This window comes from Babylonia areolata, chromosome 6 (genome assembly GCF_041734735.1).
Source record: "Babylonia areolata isolate BAREFJ2019XMU chromosome 6, ASM4173473v1, whole genome shotgun sequence".
Lineage (NCBI taxonomy): Eukaryota > Metazoa > Mollusca > Gastropoda > Neogastropoda > Buccinidae > Babylonia > Babylonia areolata.
This window is the reverse complement of record NC_134881.1, coordinates 30300877-30318888: the sequence shown is the minus strand read 5'-3', so window position 1 is coordinate 30318888 and position 18012 is coordinate 30300877. Positions and strand designations below refer to the sequence as shown.

At 39.2% G+C, this 18012-nt stretch overlaps 2 protein-coding genes across 3 annotated transcripts in view; one reads left to right on the top strand and one right to left on the bottom strand.

The window, feature by feature from the left end:
* LOC143283361 (NADH dehydrogenase [ubiquinone] 1 beta subcomplex subunit 2, mitochondrial-like) overlaps nucleotides 1-2762 on the bottom strand; it is a 7193-nt gene extending 4431 nt beyond the window's left edge. Inside the window, exon 1 of the mRNA XM_076589565.1 lies at nucleotides 2616-2762. Coding sequence (XP_076445680.1) covers nucleotides 2616-2701 — 86 coding nt within the window. The 5' untranslated portion in view covers nucleotides 2702-2762. The remainder of the gene's footprint in view (nucleotides 1-2615) is intronic.
* Nucleotides 2763-2922: 160 nt separating this feature from the next.
* Nucleotides 2923-17086, top strand: LOC143282915 (uncharacterized). Of its 2 annotated transcripts, XM_076588800.1 has the most exons (8): nucleotides 2923-3057; nucleotides 4392-5523; nucleotides 6258-6480; nucleotides 7150-7167; nucleotides 10949-11962; nucleotides 12917-13106; nucleotides 15521-15860; nucleotides 16246-17086. In XM_076588800.1, exons 1-8 carry the CDS (start codon nucleotides 3029-3031, stop codon nucleotides 16468-16470), a joined length of 3171 nt encoding a protein of 1056 aa, XP_076444915.1. In that variant the 5' UTR covers nucleotides 2923-3028; the 3' UTR covers nucleotides 16471-17086. The 2 variants fall into 2 exon arrangements, with proteins under 2 accessions (XP_076444915.1, XP_076444916.1); XM_076588801.1 differs by lacking the exon at nucleotides 7150-7167.
* The last annotated feature ends 926 nt before the right edge of the window (nucleotides 17087-18012 follow it).

Below are 18012 nucleotides of genomic sequence, written 5' to 3'. Positions count from 1 at the left end.
AACTTACAGTACTCTTTGCAAATTTTCATCATTGCATTTCTTGTACTCTCATGATCTGACATTCTAAAAATATTATTCACATTGACTTTAGTATAGCAATTTAACATTTTGTAAGTTTCTATTAAATCTCCTCTTAGCCTTCTACCCTTTAATCAATACAGATTTAAGTATATAAGTCTCTATTGATAGCTCATAGATTTGCATTCTTTTAATAACTTAGTTGCTCTTCTTTACCTTTTCTATAGCTTAGATTGTCTCTTGAGGTATAGGTGCCACACAATATTACCATATTCTACTTGTGATCTAACCAATGTTTTATACAGTTCAAGAAATATATCTTTATCTAAATAGGTAAACGCTCTCTTAATTACTCCTATCATCTGGTTGGTTTTATTTATCAAATTCTGTATATGTATGTCAAATGATAATTTATCATCAAAAGTTAAGCCAAGGTCTTTCTCACCTGACATTTCTGAATGTCCTGTGTGGTGTCTTCTATTATCATATGGTATTTGTTTTCTGGATCCCCCCCCTTCCCATGTGCATTACTTTACACTTTGAAGTTTGATACGTTAAAATATAAATTTCATCTATCAGACCAGTCCTGTAAATTATAAGTCCTTTCGTAATGTAGTATTATTTTGTGCACTGCCATAAAGTTTAATACCATCTGCAAATATTTTTCATGTGCTTTCTAAATTCTGTACTTTCACGGAGGTCTTTTACATATATTTTAAAAAGCACAGGGCCAAGTATGCTACCTAAATTGTGGTATACCACTAACAACATTTTAATTAGTTGACATTTTTTCTCCAGTTTAACTACCTGTTTTTTGTTTTGTTTTTCTGACACGTTTTTTGTCCAGTTCAGTATGCTTCCAGTGATACCATATGAAGCTAATTTTAATAAAAGTCTTTGATGTGGTACAGAGTCAAATGCTTTTCTAAAGTCTAAATGAATTATGTCTATAGGTTTGCCCATATCTATCATTGTTGTGAGATCTTCAATTACTCCTAGGAGCTGTGTTGTACATGATCTTCTCTGTCTAAAACCATGTTGACAGTCTGCATACTGATTGTTGTCATATGAGATACTATAGCATCCCTGATAAAAGACTCCAAGATTTTGCATACAAGTCAAGCTCACTGGTCTATAGTTTCCTGGTTCACGTTTTGACCCTTTTACACACACACACACACACATATATATATATATATATATCTGTTACCACAGCCATCTTCCAATAACATAATGTTATCTTAATTCTGGGACACACACACACACACACACATATATATATATATATATATATCATATCAAACTATATATATATACATACATACAGGGGAGGGGTGTGTGTGTTGAAGCTGATGTGTGCTAGAAACACAGCGCGCGCATGCTGCATTCACTGAAATAATGATCCGGCACCCTCGCAAGCATGATATATCGAAAGCGAGAGAGAGAGAGGAGGAGGAGGAATTTTTGTTTAATGTCCCGTCACACATATCGGTGATTGAAGACATTTTGTTAAAGTATTTATGAATACATCTTCGTATTTTCGGTTAGAAGGGGTGGGAGATGTGGATGAATGGAGGGTTGGGGGAAACTGGGCAAATGAGGGTAAAAATGTGGGTGAAATTTGGAAGACAAACAAACAACAAAAAATACCAAAAAAAACCACACAAACGAAAAAAACAACAAAAAAACCCCTCTAAATACAGTTACAGGAAATTACTTAAAGGACTTCGTAAGAGAGAAGTCATTAAGCTGACAAGCGAAACAACTGATAATGAATGCAAAAAGTCAAAAACATCAACGTTCTCAGTCACTTGTGAAGACACACTTTCGTGTACAAAAGGCTTCATCAAGCTACAGTGAAAAATTATATGCTCAATTGTCAGGTTACTAAAGCATATACACTTGACATTAGAACAATACTTGGTCCGTAATGAATTTGATAATAGTCTGAGAGCTAAGCTCAGAATTGGTCTGCGAATCGGACCAAAGTCTGAGAGAGTCAACTGATGAGGTTTTAGACGTGAATTCAAGCACCTATAAAAGTCTCTTTCTAGTATATTGCTTATTTCCTTGTATGACAATGGGCAATATACTTTTATACTATCTATATGATTTTTTGCTCCCCTTTTTGCTGCCCTGTCTGCTTGGTCGTTATAACGGAATCCAGTGTGGGATGGTATCCAACAAAAATCAACATTTGTACCCTTCACAAATAGGGAGTGCAATAAATACCTAATTTAAAAAAAAAATTTTCTCTTTGATTATTCTCAAAAAGGAGCACACCTTTTAAGACAGATTGAGAATCAACACAAAATAGGATATTACTTACTATGATTGGTATATCAACAAGATGAATTAAAGCCATAAGGATGGCCACCAATTCAGCTGTAAAAATTGAATGTCCCTTACCTAAATAATATGATTTTTCTGTTTTTAGGTCAGGAATGACAAAAGCAGATCCTGCACTGCTATCATCCAGGACCGAGCCATCTGTGTAAACTTAAATGATAATTCTTCTAATTCAATTCTGATAGATGCTGCTATTATATGTGGAGAGAGAGGGAGAGAGAATGAGAAAATGTGGTGTGCATACTCACGTGCCCCCATGACGGACAGCCGTCTGGACTACCGGCTTTGATTTCAAGACAGCCGCAGCTGTCCGGAGTTTTGAAATAAAAAACATTTTACCCCGTTGCCTCGCTGCAAACAGCAGACAGACAGGATGCGAGTGAAGGTTATAGCAGGTCCGCAGCATGAGCAAATCGATTCTCGACTATCTCGGTGAATTATTCTGATTATTCTACAGTAAAACAGCAAGTTAAACTACACTTATCTCTGATGATTTTATTTTAAAAATTAATGGTTTAGCAATTATTATTGTTTGAAGATTAGGTTCGCACTGGACACACATCATGGCTTCCTTAGCGACAGGTACTCTGTGTGTGTAAACAGCTATCAACTGTGTTCGCCGCGGCCACGCTTGCTGCACGAGTTTTGTTTGTACTCTTGAATGCAGATTCAAGCAAAAGAATCTGAAAGGTAGTAAACATTTTATTCATCTGTTTTTGTTATTCATCGTCAACCTGTTTGTTTCCTGATTATGTAAACCCGCCAATGGCAGGATGTTGGAGAACTTGCTCAGACATTCGTTTGGATAAAAAAAAAAATCAGTTTAATTATCAGTTGGTCAATGTGTAATCGTGCTCATGAGCAGATTATGATGTATGTTTAGATCGCCTTCACACTAACAATGTATGTTTTTCAGTCAATGTTTTTTTTTTTTGTTGTTGTTGTTTTTTCACGTCAAATAAAATATGCCCCGATATTCAGAGCTGGATAAGCTGATACAGCTCATAGTTGTTTGATACGAATGTATATAATCATGGGCCCGCCAATTAAACATTCATGCAGTCAGTAACCAGCCAGTTAGTAGTTCTACTGCCTGTCACATCTGCCACCCCATGTAGTCTCTAAAATGTGGAAAGTAATGTAAGCACACTTTTAAGGGAATATGCCCGATTTGAGTTTAAATTGTTTATTAATTTAACTATTTTAGGAGTTGTAGGTGCACATGTATATATAAGAGTCATTTATGTGGAATGAGACTTTATCTTCATCCTTTAATGGCCCAGTCAGTGGGTTTGTAACTTCAGTAAACATTTGTAAGTTGATGTATTGCACAGAAAAAAAAATTCCTGAAGATTAATTTGGCCCCATTAATTGTTTGACTGCATTCAAAGTAGTGTTAAATGATAGGCTAGAGCTGTGTCTGTCTGGGTATGCCAGCGAGTGGAACAATATTCCACAAAAAGCAATATCACCAGCCTCTGTAGAGAATTTCAAATGCCAAAATGTAATGCTCTCATAAACCCTCATCACCTCCTCCTTCCTACTGCTCAGGTGTAACAAGTCATTTCTTATATGAGCCAGCCAGTTCAAGGTGTGTGTGTGTGTGGATGTGGGTGTCATGATTAGCTAAAATATTTGCATGAATTTTTTTTTTAATTGGTAATTAAGACATTTCAGTATGGGACAATAAAGCATACATGATGATACAGTAATGTCCAGAGAGTGCGGAAAGTGGATACTGGTCACAGAAAAAAAAGTGGCACTGCTGTTTGAAGCAGAAAGTTTCTTTTAGACAGTCATTGGTATGTCTTATTCTGTGAGCAAGAGCTAAAGATTGCATTCCTGCTTCAAGTGCATTCCTTGCTGACTCTTTGTGTCTGTATCTTTGCCCCAGTCTATGTGGGACTATTGGATGCTCTGTATGACAGACAGACAGACAGAAGATAACATTGGCACAAATGAATGGTCTTTGATGCACAACAGAAAGAAGATAACACAAATGATTATTTTGTTTGTTTGATCAGCATGTCATCTGAAGAAACAGGAGGGTTGCCTGCTGCCCCTGAAACAGCACCTACCCCATTGACGCCAACAGCACCCCCTCCACCCTCACCTGTTCCAGCCCCCAGCCCTCTAGAAGAGCAGCTTGCACCACAGCCAGCCCCACCCCCAGTCACCATGCCTGCTATTGTCAACAACCTCCCCACCATATTCGGTGAGATCTTTGAGCGGGATGTCACTTTCTGCGTCGATACCTCAGGCAGCATGTTCAACTGTCTGCACGTCATCAAGGAGCAGCTGATTGAAACACTCTTTAAACATGCTCAGCGGGAAGGCAACACTACTTTCAACATCATCGAGTTTAATTCTGAGGTGACTCAGTGGGCAGACAAGATGGTGTCCTGCACCCCGGAGACAGTTCAAGTGGCAGCTGATTGGATCAAGAAGTTAGCAGCAAAGACCGGCACCAACACCATGGATGCTTTGCTGACTGCACTGCAAGACAACGCCTGTCAGGCAGTGTACCTCGTCACGGACGGACTGCCAGACACTTTTGCTGAAGACATTCTTGACACAGTTATCAATGCTGCCAATGGCCGTCCCATTCACTGCATTTACCTGGCAAGGGAAAAGGCAGAAACGGCTGCTGTAGAGTTTCTGGAGGATCTAGCTGTGGAGTCCTTTGGATCTTTACATATTGCTACCCTCACCCAGCATGGGTGTGTGGAGAGAGTCACACCTGTCTACCGTGCCGAGCATGCCTATGGGCGTGTCATTAGGACTGTCAACAACACACTCAGGCCAAACTTTAAAACATGCAGTGTTGCCACCACATTGCAAATCGACCCTGAAGAAGTGTTGAACCCAGTACCCAGAGCAGCTTCACTGGGATTGGCGTACCAGCCTCCCTTCTTCCCACCTTGGTGGGGCTGGCGTTACTGGGGTCTTGGCATGTACCCACACCGATACAACTTCCCCTCAACATGGAGCCGATATCGGCCCGCCAAGTCATGGTTGCGTGCCCAGGACAAGCTGGCTGACATCCCTGATGGAATGGGTCTGTCACCATCGGCAGGGGCCTTGCTCATTGGGAAACAAGTTTTGTCCAGGAGGATTGCTGATGGTTATTTCTACATGGGCTCTGTGCAGAGTCAGGTATGTGAAGTACAGCTTCAGACTTTCGTGCAGTCAGGTACGTGTAGAGAGCTCTAAAGTCTTTTTTGGTATTTATAAAATGTTTTAAACTTCAGTATAGTTTACTTTAATGATATGTGACTACATCTGGGTTTTTTGTGAGTTTTTTTTTTTCGTTGATTGAAGTCAAGATGTCTTATGATATAAGTGTGTCAACCTATATGTTTATAAGTAACTACACTTTTTTTCCTGGAAGGGTGGGGGAGGTGGGGAGTACATGGGAAGGAAGGGGGTCTGAATAAAAAAGATGGCAGACTGGTGGACAGACAGACATACACTGAAACAGACAGGCAGATAGACAGATAAGCTGAAAATTGAAATTATCATGCTTGCTTCTAAATGTGCATGAACTTAATGGTTTCCTCCATATATCATATGCATTTAAAAATTTTACTTTATTTTATCTGAATATGAGTGGCTGCGGATGCTTGCGTGTGGATGTCTGTAAATGAGTGTGTGTGTGTGTGTGTGTGTGTGTGTGTGTGTGTGTGTGTGTGTGTGTGTGAGTTTACAAATGTTTGTGTTCATGTGTGTGCAGTGGATACTAACTTCTTATCCCTTTATAACTACTTATGATAATTTAATGTATCAATCATTCAATGAATGTGGACGCCAAATCACTCACCACATGCCCAGCGAACTTTCAGCGATTGTATGTGATTCCATTCTCTGTCATGTTTTTGATCTTCTTCCAGATTCTTGATGACAAATTCCTGGTTGCCTTCGGTCCATGCAAGCATGGTAAGTTCCGTGAAACCACCTACCAGGACACCTACGTCTATGACATTGTGGACTACGTCGATGCCCAGAGACACACCATCATCACAGGCGACCATGTTCTGGCGCCCTGGGAGCCAGAGGGGGAGAGGTACGGACCAGGCAAGGTCATTGACGGGCAAGAGAGGAGACAGGCTGTAGGTGAGTGAATATTTAAACAAATTCATGCACAGTACTTTTTTTTTTAACTATTTTTTTAAGTGATTATTTTTTTAAGTGATCTGTATGGTGGCTTTCTTCATTGCCAGAAAAAAAAAAAAAAAAAAAAAAGTAGAAAAATAATTGTATTGAATAAGTAAGTGATTAATTGATAAATAGAATAAATTAATTTCATCTGAAGATAAAGAAACTAAGCTTAGATCATTTGCAAATAAAGAAAAAAAGACATCAAGAGTGATCCATTGATGCATACTTTTTGTATGTGTTTGTTTTTGTTTTTACTTGCTGTTCTTGCATGACAGTCGACATTATTACTTTGTTGTTCCTTGAATGTGTGCATTATTTGTTCGACTGTTTGAAGTTCCCTTTTTATTTTCCTAAAAACAAGTGGGAATATTGAGCTGGAAAAGAAGCAGTCTACATCTGTGTGTGTGTGTGTGTGTGTGTGTGTGTGTGTGTGTGTGTGTGTGTGTGTGTGTGTGAACCTGTCACTGATCTTCTGTTTGTTTTATTATATATGGACACTGATAAACAACAACAACAACAAAAATAGAAGAATAAAACCAACCAAACAACAACACAGAAACAATCAAACAAACGAAAAACTACCATGTTGGTCTTATCACGTCATTGATAATAATTGGTTTACAGGTTGTCCCAAAGGAGAAGGTAACTGGTTTGGATTTCATAAACTTTTATTTTAATGTTTGGAATTTATTCCTTTTTGTTTCGGTTTTCTATCACTTAGCAAGCAGAAAGAAGCAGAAAAAAAACCCATAGTGTAAAGTTTATATAACCACAACACTCACTATGAATGTAAGCATGTTTGACTGAAATTTGTACTGTTACTTACTAATGCTGTTATTTTTGTTGCTTTTGTTATGATTTTTTTATTTTTTATTTTTATTGCCAATACCAGTGTGTCACACGCTGTTCTTTGTAAGAATGTGTACGGTATCACATTTTGAATACAGAATGATATCTCATCCTTGTTTTGTTGTCATTTTCTGGTTTGTACATTGTAAGACAGATTGCATTAATCTCAGCTGTTTTGTTTTGTATTGTATAATTCTTATCATATCATGTAATAAACCATGTAATGGTAAATATGCATGGAAAGAGGCAGCATGCTTTGCTTATATTGAACAATGTATCCATTTTATATGTTGGGCAGTTCAGAGGTACTGATCGGTTCCATGGTGAACAAATTTCCCAAATTTGAAATTGGATCTTTTAAAATTTTATTTATTTATGTATTTATTCTTTTTTTTTTTTTTTTTTTGCTCAGACCTTTGAATTTTTTAAAACAAGTTTTGCTCATGTGGCAATTGAAGTTTTAATTTGTTTACCCTAGCATGTACTCAATCTCATGACATATTGTTTACAGCTTTTAAGTAAGACTTCTTACTTTTCACTGTTCTGTTCATGCTGTGTCATCATTCTCTTCCAAGAATGGTGCACCACATACATCTCTATGCTGTAACATGATTATCTATTTATTTATTTATTTATTCATTCATGTACTTTCACAACAAGATTTTGGATTCTTCAAGAGTTGAACCATTGGTTTTCCTCAGTAAAGTTCAGGAAAATTTGTGGGTGTGTAATGGTGGAAATGGCCAGATGCAGTCTCAATATTTGTCCCTTCCTGTTGCTGTGGTCTTTATCTTTCATGAATAACAAGTACGGGTGTCTCAAGAATGTTCAGATTTGAAGAACTCTGCAAGTTCTGCCTGTATTTTCTGTTTCATGAAATGCATTCATTACTATATTGTATCGTGTTGTGTTCCATTGTATCGCATGGTATATGTATTATATATTATATCATATCATATAATATTGCATTGCATTATATTATTATTGATTTATACTAAATGTAAAGATGTATGTCACAGTTACCACCATCAACTTTCAGTGTTGTGTTCCTCCTCCTTCACATTATTTTGTTGTCACTGAATATCATAATTATGATACTGAATCAGTGTTTTTGTTATAAGTAGTTGCCACTAGACCCAATATTAGAAGTGATTACACTCACTCACATTTCATTCATTTGGTCCTAAATTAATTTATTGTAGAATTCGAAATTTAGTGTTCTTATTTATAGACATGTTGTTTTATTAGAAAAAGAAAGAAAGAAAACAACTTAAAATTCTTTTGTTAGCAGTTTCAAAATAATCTTTAGTCAAATACGTGCTTTTAACTGAAGTGAAATTTGATGTCAGTTCCTTATTTACTACTTATTGAGTTTAATTTGAAAGCTTGTAGTTAGCAGTTTATCATTTCTAATTCTAATAACTTGATTATAGCCAGGTGATACTTACATTACACATGTTTTGATATAACTTAACATCGGTCATTTGACTGACTGATTAGCTACTGATCAATGACATCCATTGAGTGGATGGTTGATAGATCATTTTCTTTACATGTTCAGGTGTTGGTATATTTTAATCATCTGGTGAAAATTTGATAGCGGAGTGTACATCAGAGGTATACTCATGGTTTATGTGTGTGAGTGTATTAAAATTTCAGCCATGTTTGTTTGAGAGAGAGAGAGAGAGAGAGGCTCAGGGAGGGAGGGATGAAAGGATGTACAAGGGATCATTGTAATATTTCGTAAGTCTTATATTTTTCAAGTCAGTCTCTTTCATCTCCCAAATACTCCATGTCAGAAGTAAAATAATGGCATCACAGTTGTATAATAATTGAAAGAATGGAATTATCTTAGCATAATGAATCACTTGAAATCTTCCTATATAATGTATGCTCTTTCTGTTAACAAATGAAATAAATGTGTACATAACACACACACACATACACGCATGCACACACGCATGGATGCACGCACATGCATGCGCACATACAAACACACACACACACATGCATACATATGCAAATACATACTCAAGCATGTGCATGCTTGCACCCACACTCACTCATATTAAGACAAATAAATATGGAGAGAACCAGTTATAACACTACTGAAAGTGTACTCACAAATCTGCAACAAAACCCCCCAGAAATTTGAGGATGTAAACCTGAACCCCAGTTCCGAACAATACAAGCAACAAGGAACAATCAGAACTGTTTTTGCTACACAAGTATAGCAGTGCTAGCAAAACGTTCCTGAAAGCAAGCTTTCTTCTCTAAATAACCACAGCAAGGAGCTACGGATCCATTATTGATGCTGCTTTCACGGCCTTGTCTGATCAAGCGGCACGTACTTGTTTTTCCCCAATCTCAGCAAGCCTGGCAAAGGAGGTTCAATCATGCATGCTGTACCCAGAAAGCTAGGGAGTGGGTGGTGAATTATTCAAGGTGATAGAACGATAGTCGTCATGTTGATAGGGCAGCGGGGGTGCTTCGTTACTGATACTGAGACGCTGTGTAGAGAATGATTGAAAGTCGTGATGTTTGCTGCTTTGTTTTTCTTGCATTTGTGAATGAGGCATTGTGAAATGTATATTTATGTTTATGCTGTGTGTGTGTATGTGTTTAGGGTGTGTTTGTGTGAGTATTTGAGTGTGTGTATGTGTTTGTGAGTAGCGTGTGTGTGTGTGTGTGTGTGTGTGTGTGTGTGTGTGTGTGTGTGAGAGAGAGAGAGAGAGAGAGAGAGAGAGTTGTGAGTTGTGTGTTTGTGTGTGTGTATGTGTGTGTGAGACTTGTTTATGTGTGTGTGTGAGAGAGAGATTATAACTAAAAGAATGGTTATGAAGCTCTGCATTTTGCTCACAAAAATAGACACATTTATGTAGGAGAATGTCATGGTATTCATGTTTGTGGGTGGTGGTGTGTGTGTCTGTGTATGTGTGTGAAATTGTGTAATTAACCAATGTGCTTTCTGTTGAATGTGTGAAGTTTTGGGCTGATTTTTTTAATTCTTTTTTTTTTTTTTACAGATATAATTTCTAGTTATGTGTATATTATTAAGCAGTCATTTAATTGTCCATTCTGTGATACATCTTTTAATTAGAGCACAGGACTATTCTTCTTTCCTGGTTACATGCCAGTTTAACTGGTAGATTGTTCTGTCTGTATTTCCCATTCATCACTGTATTTAGTGTGTGTGTGTGTGTGTGTGTGTGTGTGTGTGTGTGTGTGTGTGTGTACATATATATTATTTTGTCATAGTTTTTGCTGTTGTTTTTACACATCTGGAGTAACTGGCATGTTTGGGTGGATGCTGTAATGTATTGTAATGCATTCTTATTGCAGCTATCATTTTGTAAAGTGCTTAAAACAAAAATCATTTGATTTGGCGTTCTATGAATAAGCTTTTTCTTCTTCTTATCATCATCATTATTATTCTCATCTTTATATATATATATATATTAATATTGTAATTGTCATCAGTATTATTTTTACTGATGTTTTTGGGAATTGTTGTTGTAACTATCAGTGTCATTATCATCATTGTTCATGGTGTACTGTCTCTGTGTGTGGGCAGGCCCAGAAGACCACCAGCTGACAGTGGCCTTCAGCAACGGCCACACGGAGAAGGTGCTGCTCAACAAGGCCATCTGGGTGCCGCAGCCCGTGTACGAGCGCGTGTCCTTGGAGCTGAAGATGCCCCGCGACACCCGCTCCACCATCATGACCACCGACCACTACCCCCTCCGCAACCTCCCAGGCTACCCCACCTCCGGTCCTCAGGCCACCCCGCCCGAGTTTTACACCCCAGAGAACTTTTCCCTGGAGCCAACCACCCATTACCATAACTGGGGCCTCTGCATGTACCCCCCTTACCTAGGCTACTACCCTCCTTATCCTGTTGTGGTGCGGCGGAGAAAAGAGCAGAGTGAGAAAGAGTTTGCTGGCGGGGAGGATGAAGACACGGTGATCCCTGGGACGGACATGACGCGGAAGGAGCTGGAAGAACGCATCACCTCTCAGATTTCTGAGCATGTTGAAGGTCAGCAAACATCGCAGACATCGGGTCGTTTGTTGAAGAAAAGGGAAAAACTGGAAGAGAACTCGCTGAAGAAGTCTGTGACATTCAGCGACTCCAACCTGGTCCACACAGCTACCAAAGCAGACCCCGGCACTGTGACCTCTGACCCTCTGGCAGACACTGACAGCGGATTTGCTTCATCACCTGAACTGGAACTTGACCCCATGGCAAAGGAACAGATGGATGCGATAGACGAAGAGAGGCGTCGGATCGCGCTGGAGAAGCGCTGGATAGAGCAGGAGAAGCGCTGGCTGGAAGAAGAAGAGCGACGCATTCTCGATGCCAAGAATGACCCGAGGCTGCAGTTCTATCGCTCCCCTGGCATTGGAAGGCGTCCACCATGGAAATACTGGCGGAATGACCCGTGTCCGCCTCTGCCCAGTTATGGTGGTGATGGGGGTAGCAGTGGTGGTGGTGGTGGTGGTGTCAGGAGCAGCAACGGAGCATTCAGGGAAACAGCTCTGCAGGCTCCGCTAGAGGCTAGAGACCAGAGAATGGTCACTGGGAGTGGTATGTATGGATTTGTTCATAGGGTTTTGACAGTCAACTGCACATCTTAATAAAAATTTCAGCTATGTGAGACACAAAACTCTGTCACGAAAAATGAACAACCCCCTCACCCCCTACCCCACCCCCACCCTCCCAAACTAACAAGAAAACAACAGAAAAACCACCCAAACTGCAAAACAACATGGTTCATGGCATCAGTACATTAACCATCAGGCTTTTTTAGGCAAATCGTCCCAAGATTACAAAAAAAAGTCATAAGAAAAGGATTACAGATATTTCAAAAGCACACACACACACACACACACACACACACACACACACACACACACACACACAAATTACAAGAAAGACAATTAAAAAAAGAAAAAGAAAGATAGAATGAAAGGTTTTGATTTTGTGCACTCTATATTCATACAAGAAATAAAAAATAAAACATTGGACAATTCAGTACAATCTGATCAGAACAAAGCAAGTTATGGAAACACATGATAAATATTGTGCCACTACTACAAGTCCACATCTGTAATACTGTTATAATTAAAAGAATGACAATAATAATAATGATAATAATAATGATAATGATAATAATAATAAATCTATACCCTGTTGACAGCAAGATATCTAAAGGCTTCATTTTGGACAATAAATGAAAACATGATGAGGAGGAAAGAAGACAGTTACGGTAAACAAAGAGAAAACACAAACACACACACAAAACACACAAAAAGAGACATTTACAAATAAAAGTAAAGTACTTCGTACTGAAAGAGGCTTTCATCAATTGTTACTGGTGGGAAAATGCCCACTGCACTTTTGTAACTATAGTTTGTGTTTTTACAATTTTTTGTTTTTGTTTTCAGTACTGAGTTTTGGTTTCAGAAGAGAAAAGCCCCTCCATCAAAAGAAAAGTCTTTCTCCTCTTAAGTCTTGACCCAGCTTACTTTCCTTTCACAGTGGAGTGGACAAGCCCGGCTTTCAAGTATGTGGACACCTTTGCCAAGCACGACTATTCCAACTCTGTGGAAGAGTGTTTGAAACCCACCCAACCCCCAGCCTCAGGTGAGCCAGTGACAGGCAGCTTCCAGGTTCGTGTTCCTCAACCCCCAACAGAGGAGGAGAAAGTAGATGCCAGGAGAGCATACAGGTAAGCGATATCATCTTGCGGATATGCCATGGTTTGAATCCTTCGGGATGATCTTGAAATGTTTCCTATTTATTTAATTCTTGCTGTAAGTCATTTTTGTCCTTAACTTATCGAGCCCTGCTCCCGAACATTGTTCTGTTGTCAAAAGTAGTCTTGTTAAAATGTTTCTCACATTCCTGCTTATGCATTGATGAAAGGGAAGGGAGCTAACTTCCACAGTGTTTCACTTTCAAAATATTTTCTGTGGGTTTTTTTCCCCCACATCTATATGGCATGGAAGCCTGCTGAGGCTGTTGATTTCCCAGGGTTGAATAGGTCAAAAGGTAATAAAGAATCCTTGTTTTTTTTTAATTTGATGAACTTAAGATTTTGTGTATGCCTCTAATTCTGTACATGAATGGTTTTCGCTTATTTTCTATTGTTTCAAATAAGTACATAAAAAATGAACACATCTTGCAAATAGCAATTCACGTTCTGGCATTATGGGTCCTACAGACCCTCACTTTCTAAAGAACAAAATATGTCGACACAAGAATGTGCAATGTTTACTGACCCCCTCTCCACACACAACCTCAAGCACACCTGTTTTTCTTTGTTTTTTCGATGCCATGTTTCATGAAGGCAGCCTTGGGATTGTGTGCCCCCCCCCCCAACCCCCCCATCCCCCTGCCTCCCCCCGCCCCTCCCCACACACCCTCCACCAAAATGTTATGCGTCTCACAGACCCATGATGTACCAATTGGGAAGTACTGTTGAATTGACTGTAGGTATGGATATTGCAGACCCACTATATACGTTTAGGGTGAATTGCTTCTTCAACAAGAATGGGTCTGATGGACCCACAACATAGTAAAAAGTGGATCAATAATGAAGGTTTACAATACATGGGTCAGTGAATTCCTGGTGTGGTGTTAAACAAAGGTGTCTTTGTGTTAACATTCTTTCATGTTTTCCCCACAGTTATTTAGACTCTGAAAATATGGCGAGTGTTTGCTTTTCTTTTTTTTTTTTTTTTTAATTGAAAGATTTGCCATTGTGTATGTTGCATAATGTAGAATATAGTTATCTGTACATACAAAATGTCTAATGGTAACTGTTAGCAGGGGCTCAATATGCAGCTGTTGATTCAGAAAAAAGTCACTGGCATGTTTTTGGTAATATTTCTTGTACACAGGAAATGTAAACAGGGTATTATTATACAGTATATGTGTTATTTATTCATGTGCATACATTTGGTGTGAAAGGATACAACATATATGCTATACAGTTTGGCTTGCATGGGTTAACATCATACAGTAGCATGAATGCTTTATGTTCATTGTCTGTACATTTGGCCTGAAAGGGTTAATGTTATACAGCATGCATGCTATACATTCATGTATGCACGGTTGGCATAAATGGGTTAACATTATACAGCATGACGTTTCTATATGCATGTACGAGGGTCATTCAATAAATAAGGTGAATTTTTCGGTATAAGGACTTCTAATACAGATAGAAGCTTACTTTTTTTTTTTTTTTTTCAACGTAGTCTCCCAGCACTGTCACACACTTTTCCCATCTGTGCACAAGCTTCCGTATTCCCTCAGTGTAAAAATCTTTGGACTGATGTCTCAGCCAGTCGCTCACAACACTTTTGACTTCATCGTCACTTTCAAACTTCGTGCCTCTCGTGAACGCTTTCAAGGGACCAAACAGGTGAAAGTCTGAAGGGGCAAGGTCTGGGCTGTAAGGGGGATGAGGGAGCAGTTCCCAGCCCAGCTCGTTGATGGTCTGCACTGTTCGGGCTGCTGTGTGAGGCCTTGCATCTTTGGCACCCACCGGCAGCTGACCTTCGAGTAGCCAAGGTCATCATGGACAATTTTGTGTGCTGTCCCAACAGATAAGCTCAAAGTCCTTGCAATGTCATCCACTGTCACCCTTCTGTCAGACTGAATGAGGTCATTGACTGATTCGATCACCTCAGGAGACCTCACTTCTGTAGGCCTTCCAGGCCTGTCTTCATCCTCAACACTGCTCCGTCTTTCTTTAAACAATTTAGCCCACTTGTAGACATTTTTTCGGCTGAAACATGTGGCACCATACACAGTTGGCATTCTCCTATGAATTTCAACTGGTTTGCACCCTTCAGCAACCAAAAACTTGATAACTGACCGCTGTTCAATCCTGGAGCATGCTTCTTGGTCGGCCATCTTTGTTAATCGCCAAAACTCTCAAAGTTTTTTTTAATCTGCAAAACAAATTAAATCCATGTGAAAAAGAAGTAAAACAAAAAAAAATTTTTTTAAAAAGTAAGCTTCTATCTGTATTAGAAGTCCTTATACCGAAAAATTCACCTTATTTATTGAATGACCCTCGTATATACAGTTGGTGTACACATCTCCCACAAACACCTGTGTCTGTTTATCACACAGGAGAAAGCGCTTCATGGAACGGCAACAGGCCTGGCAAGAAAGGCTGCAGAACGAGGACCGCATGAAAGTTCTCATGGAGGACGGCCATCGTGAGCGAATCCAGGCTCAGATCGCTCGAGAGCAGGAACGTCAGCAGCAGGAGCAAAACATGATCAACAGGGCTCGTGAGGCAAAGCAGAAGATCAGCAAAGAGCTACGAGAGCGCATAGAGAAAAAACAGGCAGAGGAGAAAGAACGAGAGGAGAAACGGATCGAGGCGATGAAGGAGAGGCGGGAGCGTCGGGAGGAGATAGAAGCAAAGCGACAGCAAGAGATCGAAGAGACGCAGAAAAGGAGAGAGGTGGGTCTTCTGGATATGACTGTCATGTAGATCTTTTCTTTAGACATAAAATGACAGAAGAGTAGTTGGAAACAAGATGAACTAGCTTTTTGTGTAGGCAATAAGAAAATACTCTTTGACAGAAGGAAAATGTACTGAATGAATTCAAAAGCAGGTGTGTGTGTGTGTGTATGTGTGTGTGTGTGTGTGTGTGTGTGTGTGTGAGTGTGAGTGTGTGTTTGCTTCTGTGTGTGCATGTGTTTGTGTGTGCAAGCATGTATGTGTGTGTGTGTCGGTTTGAGTGATAAAGAAGTGGTGAAGCATATATATATATATGTATTTTCTGAATGCAGTGACGCCTCCTTCAGAAACTGAAACTGATTAAATCAGTGACTTCTTCCTGCAGGAAATACGACGGCAGAACAACATCGCCCGTCATGATGCGGTCACAAAACAACTCAATGAAGAAGAGGCCAGAAACAATGCCATCAACAACCAGCACCGTAATGCCAAGCTGAACCGGCTGAACCATTTCCACTCTCTGGAAGAGAAGGCCCAGGCCCACAAAGACCTGCGGGTGGCTGTCACCGATCAGCACCTGGCTCTCTACAGGTCCCAGATCTTCCCCTAGGTCAGCTGTTTCCACCTTGCCACTTTGCCCATCATGTGCCTAAGAGGATCCATTAAAAAGCACTGGGACATCAACATTTTCATAATTGAAGATGTTTGATTTGACGATGTTCCTGTAGAAAACATGTTTTGGTTGGAAACAAATATCAGCATTATGTCATCGGCGTTGGGCATTGGACATGCTGGTATCATCTCTGGAAGTTCCTGTTGAAAATGTCTATCATACAAGCACACTGTTATGTCTTGTGTTTTCATGGAAAATATATATCGGTTTGAGGAAGTGGTCTCAATAATTAAAGAACAAAGACCAAAAAAAACCCAAAACAAACAAACAAACAAAAAGAAGTAAAAACTCCACATCAAAAAGAAAAAATGGGGAAAAAAAAGAAACAAACAAAAATAAGTGCTTTGTACAAAACGCCTGCATGACACCTCAGCAAGAATGAATACTTTTGTATAATTATTAATAGTGACTTGTAAAAAATAAGCACATTGAAAATTTCTGTGTGTTGCGGTAATCTGATAATGCTTTGTTAAGAAAATTTTAAGCAGTTAAGTCCCACATCTCTCATTCATCATTTCATGACACAGATGCATTCCTTGTAAAATAAACTTTAAAAAAAAAAGGGGGGGGGGGCTGGGGAAGGGGGGGGGCGTTGTTATTGTTTCTAGCACAAACCTATACTAAGAAGATATTTCTTTATTTCTCAAGAGTCTGTGTTGTATGTTTTTTTCATCACTGGCAGCAATACAGTGACATAAGTTTCAGTTCAGTGGACAACTTTTGTCACCCAAGAAGTAAATGCAATGGAAATTCCCTGTAGAGCTCATTTGCATCAGAGGCGCTTGCTGAATACACTGCAGTTGATTTAAATGGCAGTGAGCAGTCACCCACCACCCCCCTCATAAATATTGCTCAAATGAAAATAAACATAAAGTCATTACAACAGCATAAAGCACAATCAAAAGGAGTTTAAAATCTATAGTGCTCTTCTTTCTTTTTTTTTAAAACTCATGTGTAGATATACATTTTTTAACATCTGCAGCAGACACTGTTTTGTGAATTTCATCCTTTGAATTACCGTAACCAGAGCCGTTTTAGTGCCTGCATCATGAAAGACTCTATGGCACTCATTGCGCTTCTTTCATTAATTCATGTAAAATGGCAATGTTGAATGTTAACTTGCGTAACTGATTTAAAGGTTTATAAACGGACGTCACACAGTGCTGAGCAATGCTGAATGTTTACTTGCATAACTGATTTAAAGGTTTATAAACGGACGTCACACAGTGCTGAGCAATGCTGAATGTTTACTTGCATAACTGATTTGAAGGTTTATCAATAGAAGTCACACAGTGCTGGGCAATGCTGAATGTTTACTTGCGTAACTGATTTAAAGGTTTATCAGTAGAAGTCACACAGTGCTGGCCACAAACCTTGAATCTGGTGTTTTGAGGTTCTGTCAGGGTTGCAAAATGAAAATATGTTATTTCTTACAAGCACAGTTGTCTTAAACAGTTGTGTAAGAATGGATTTTTATCT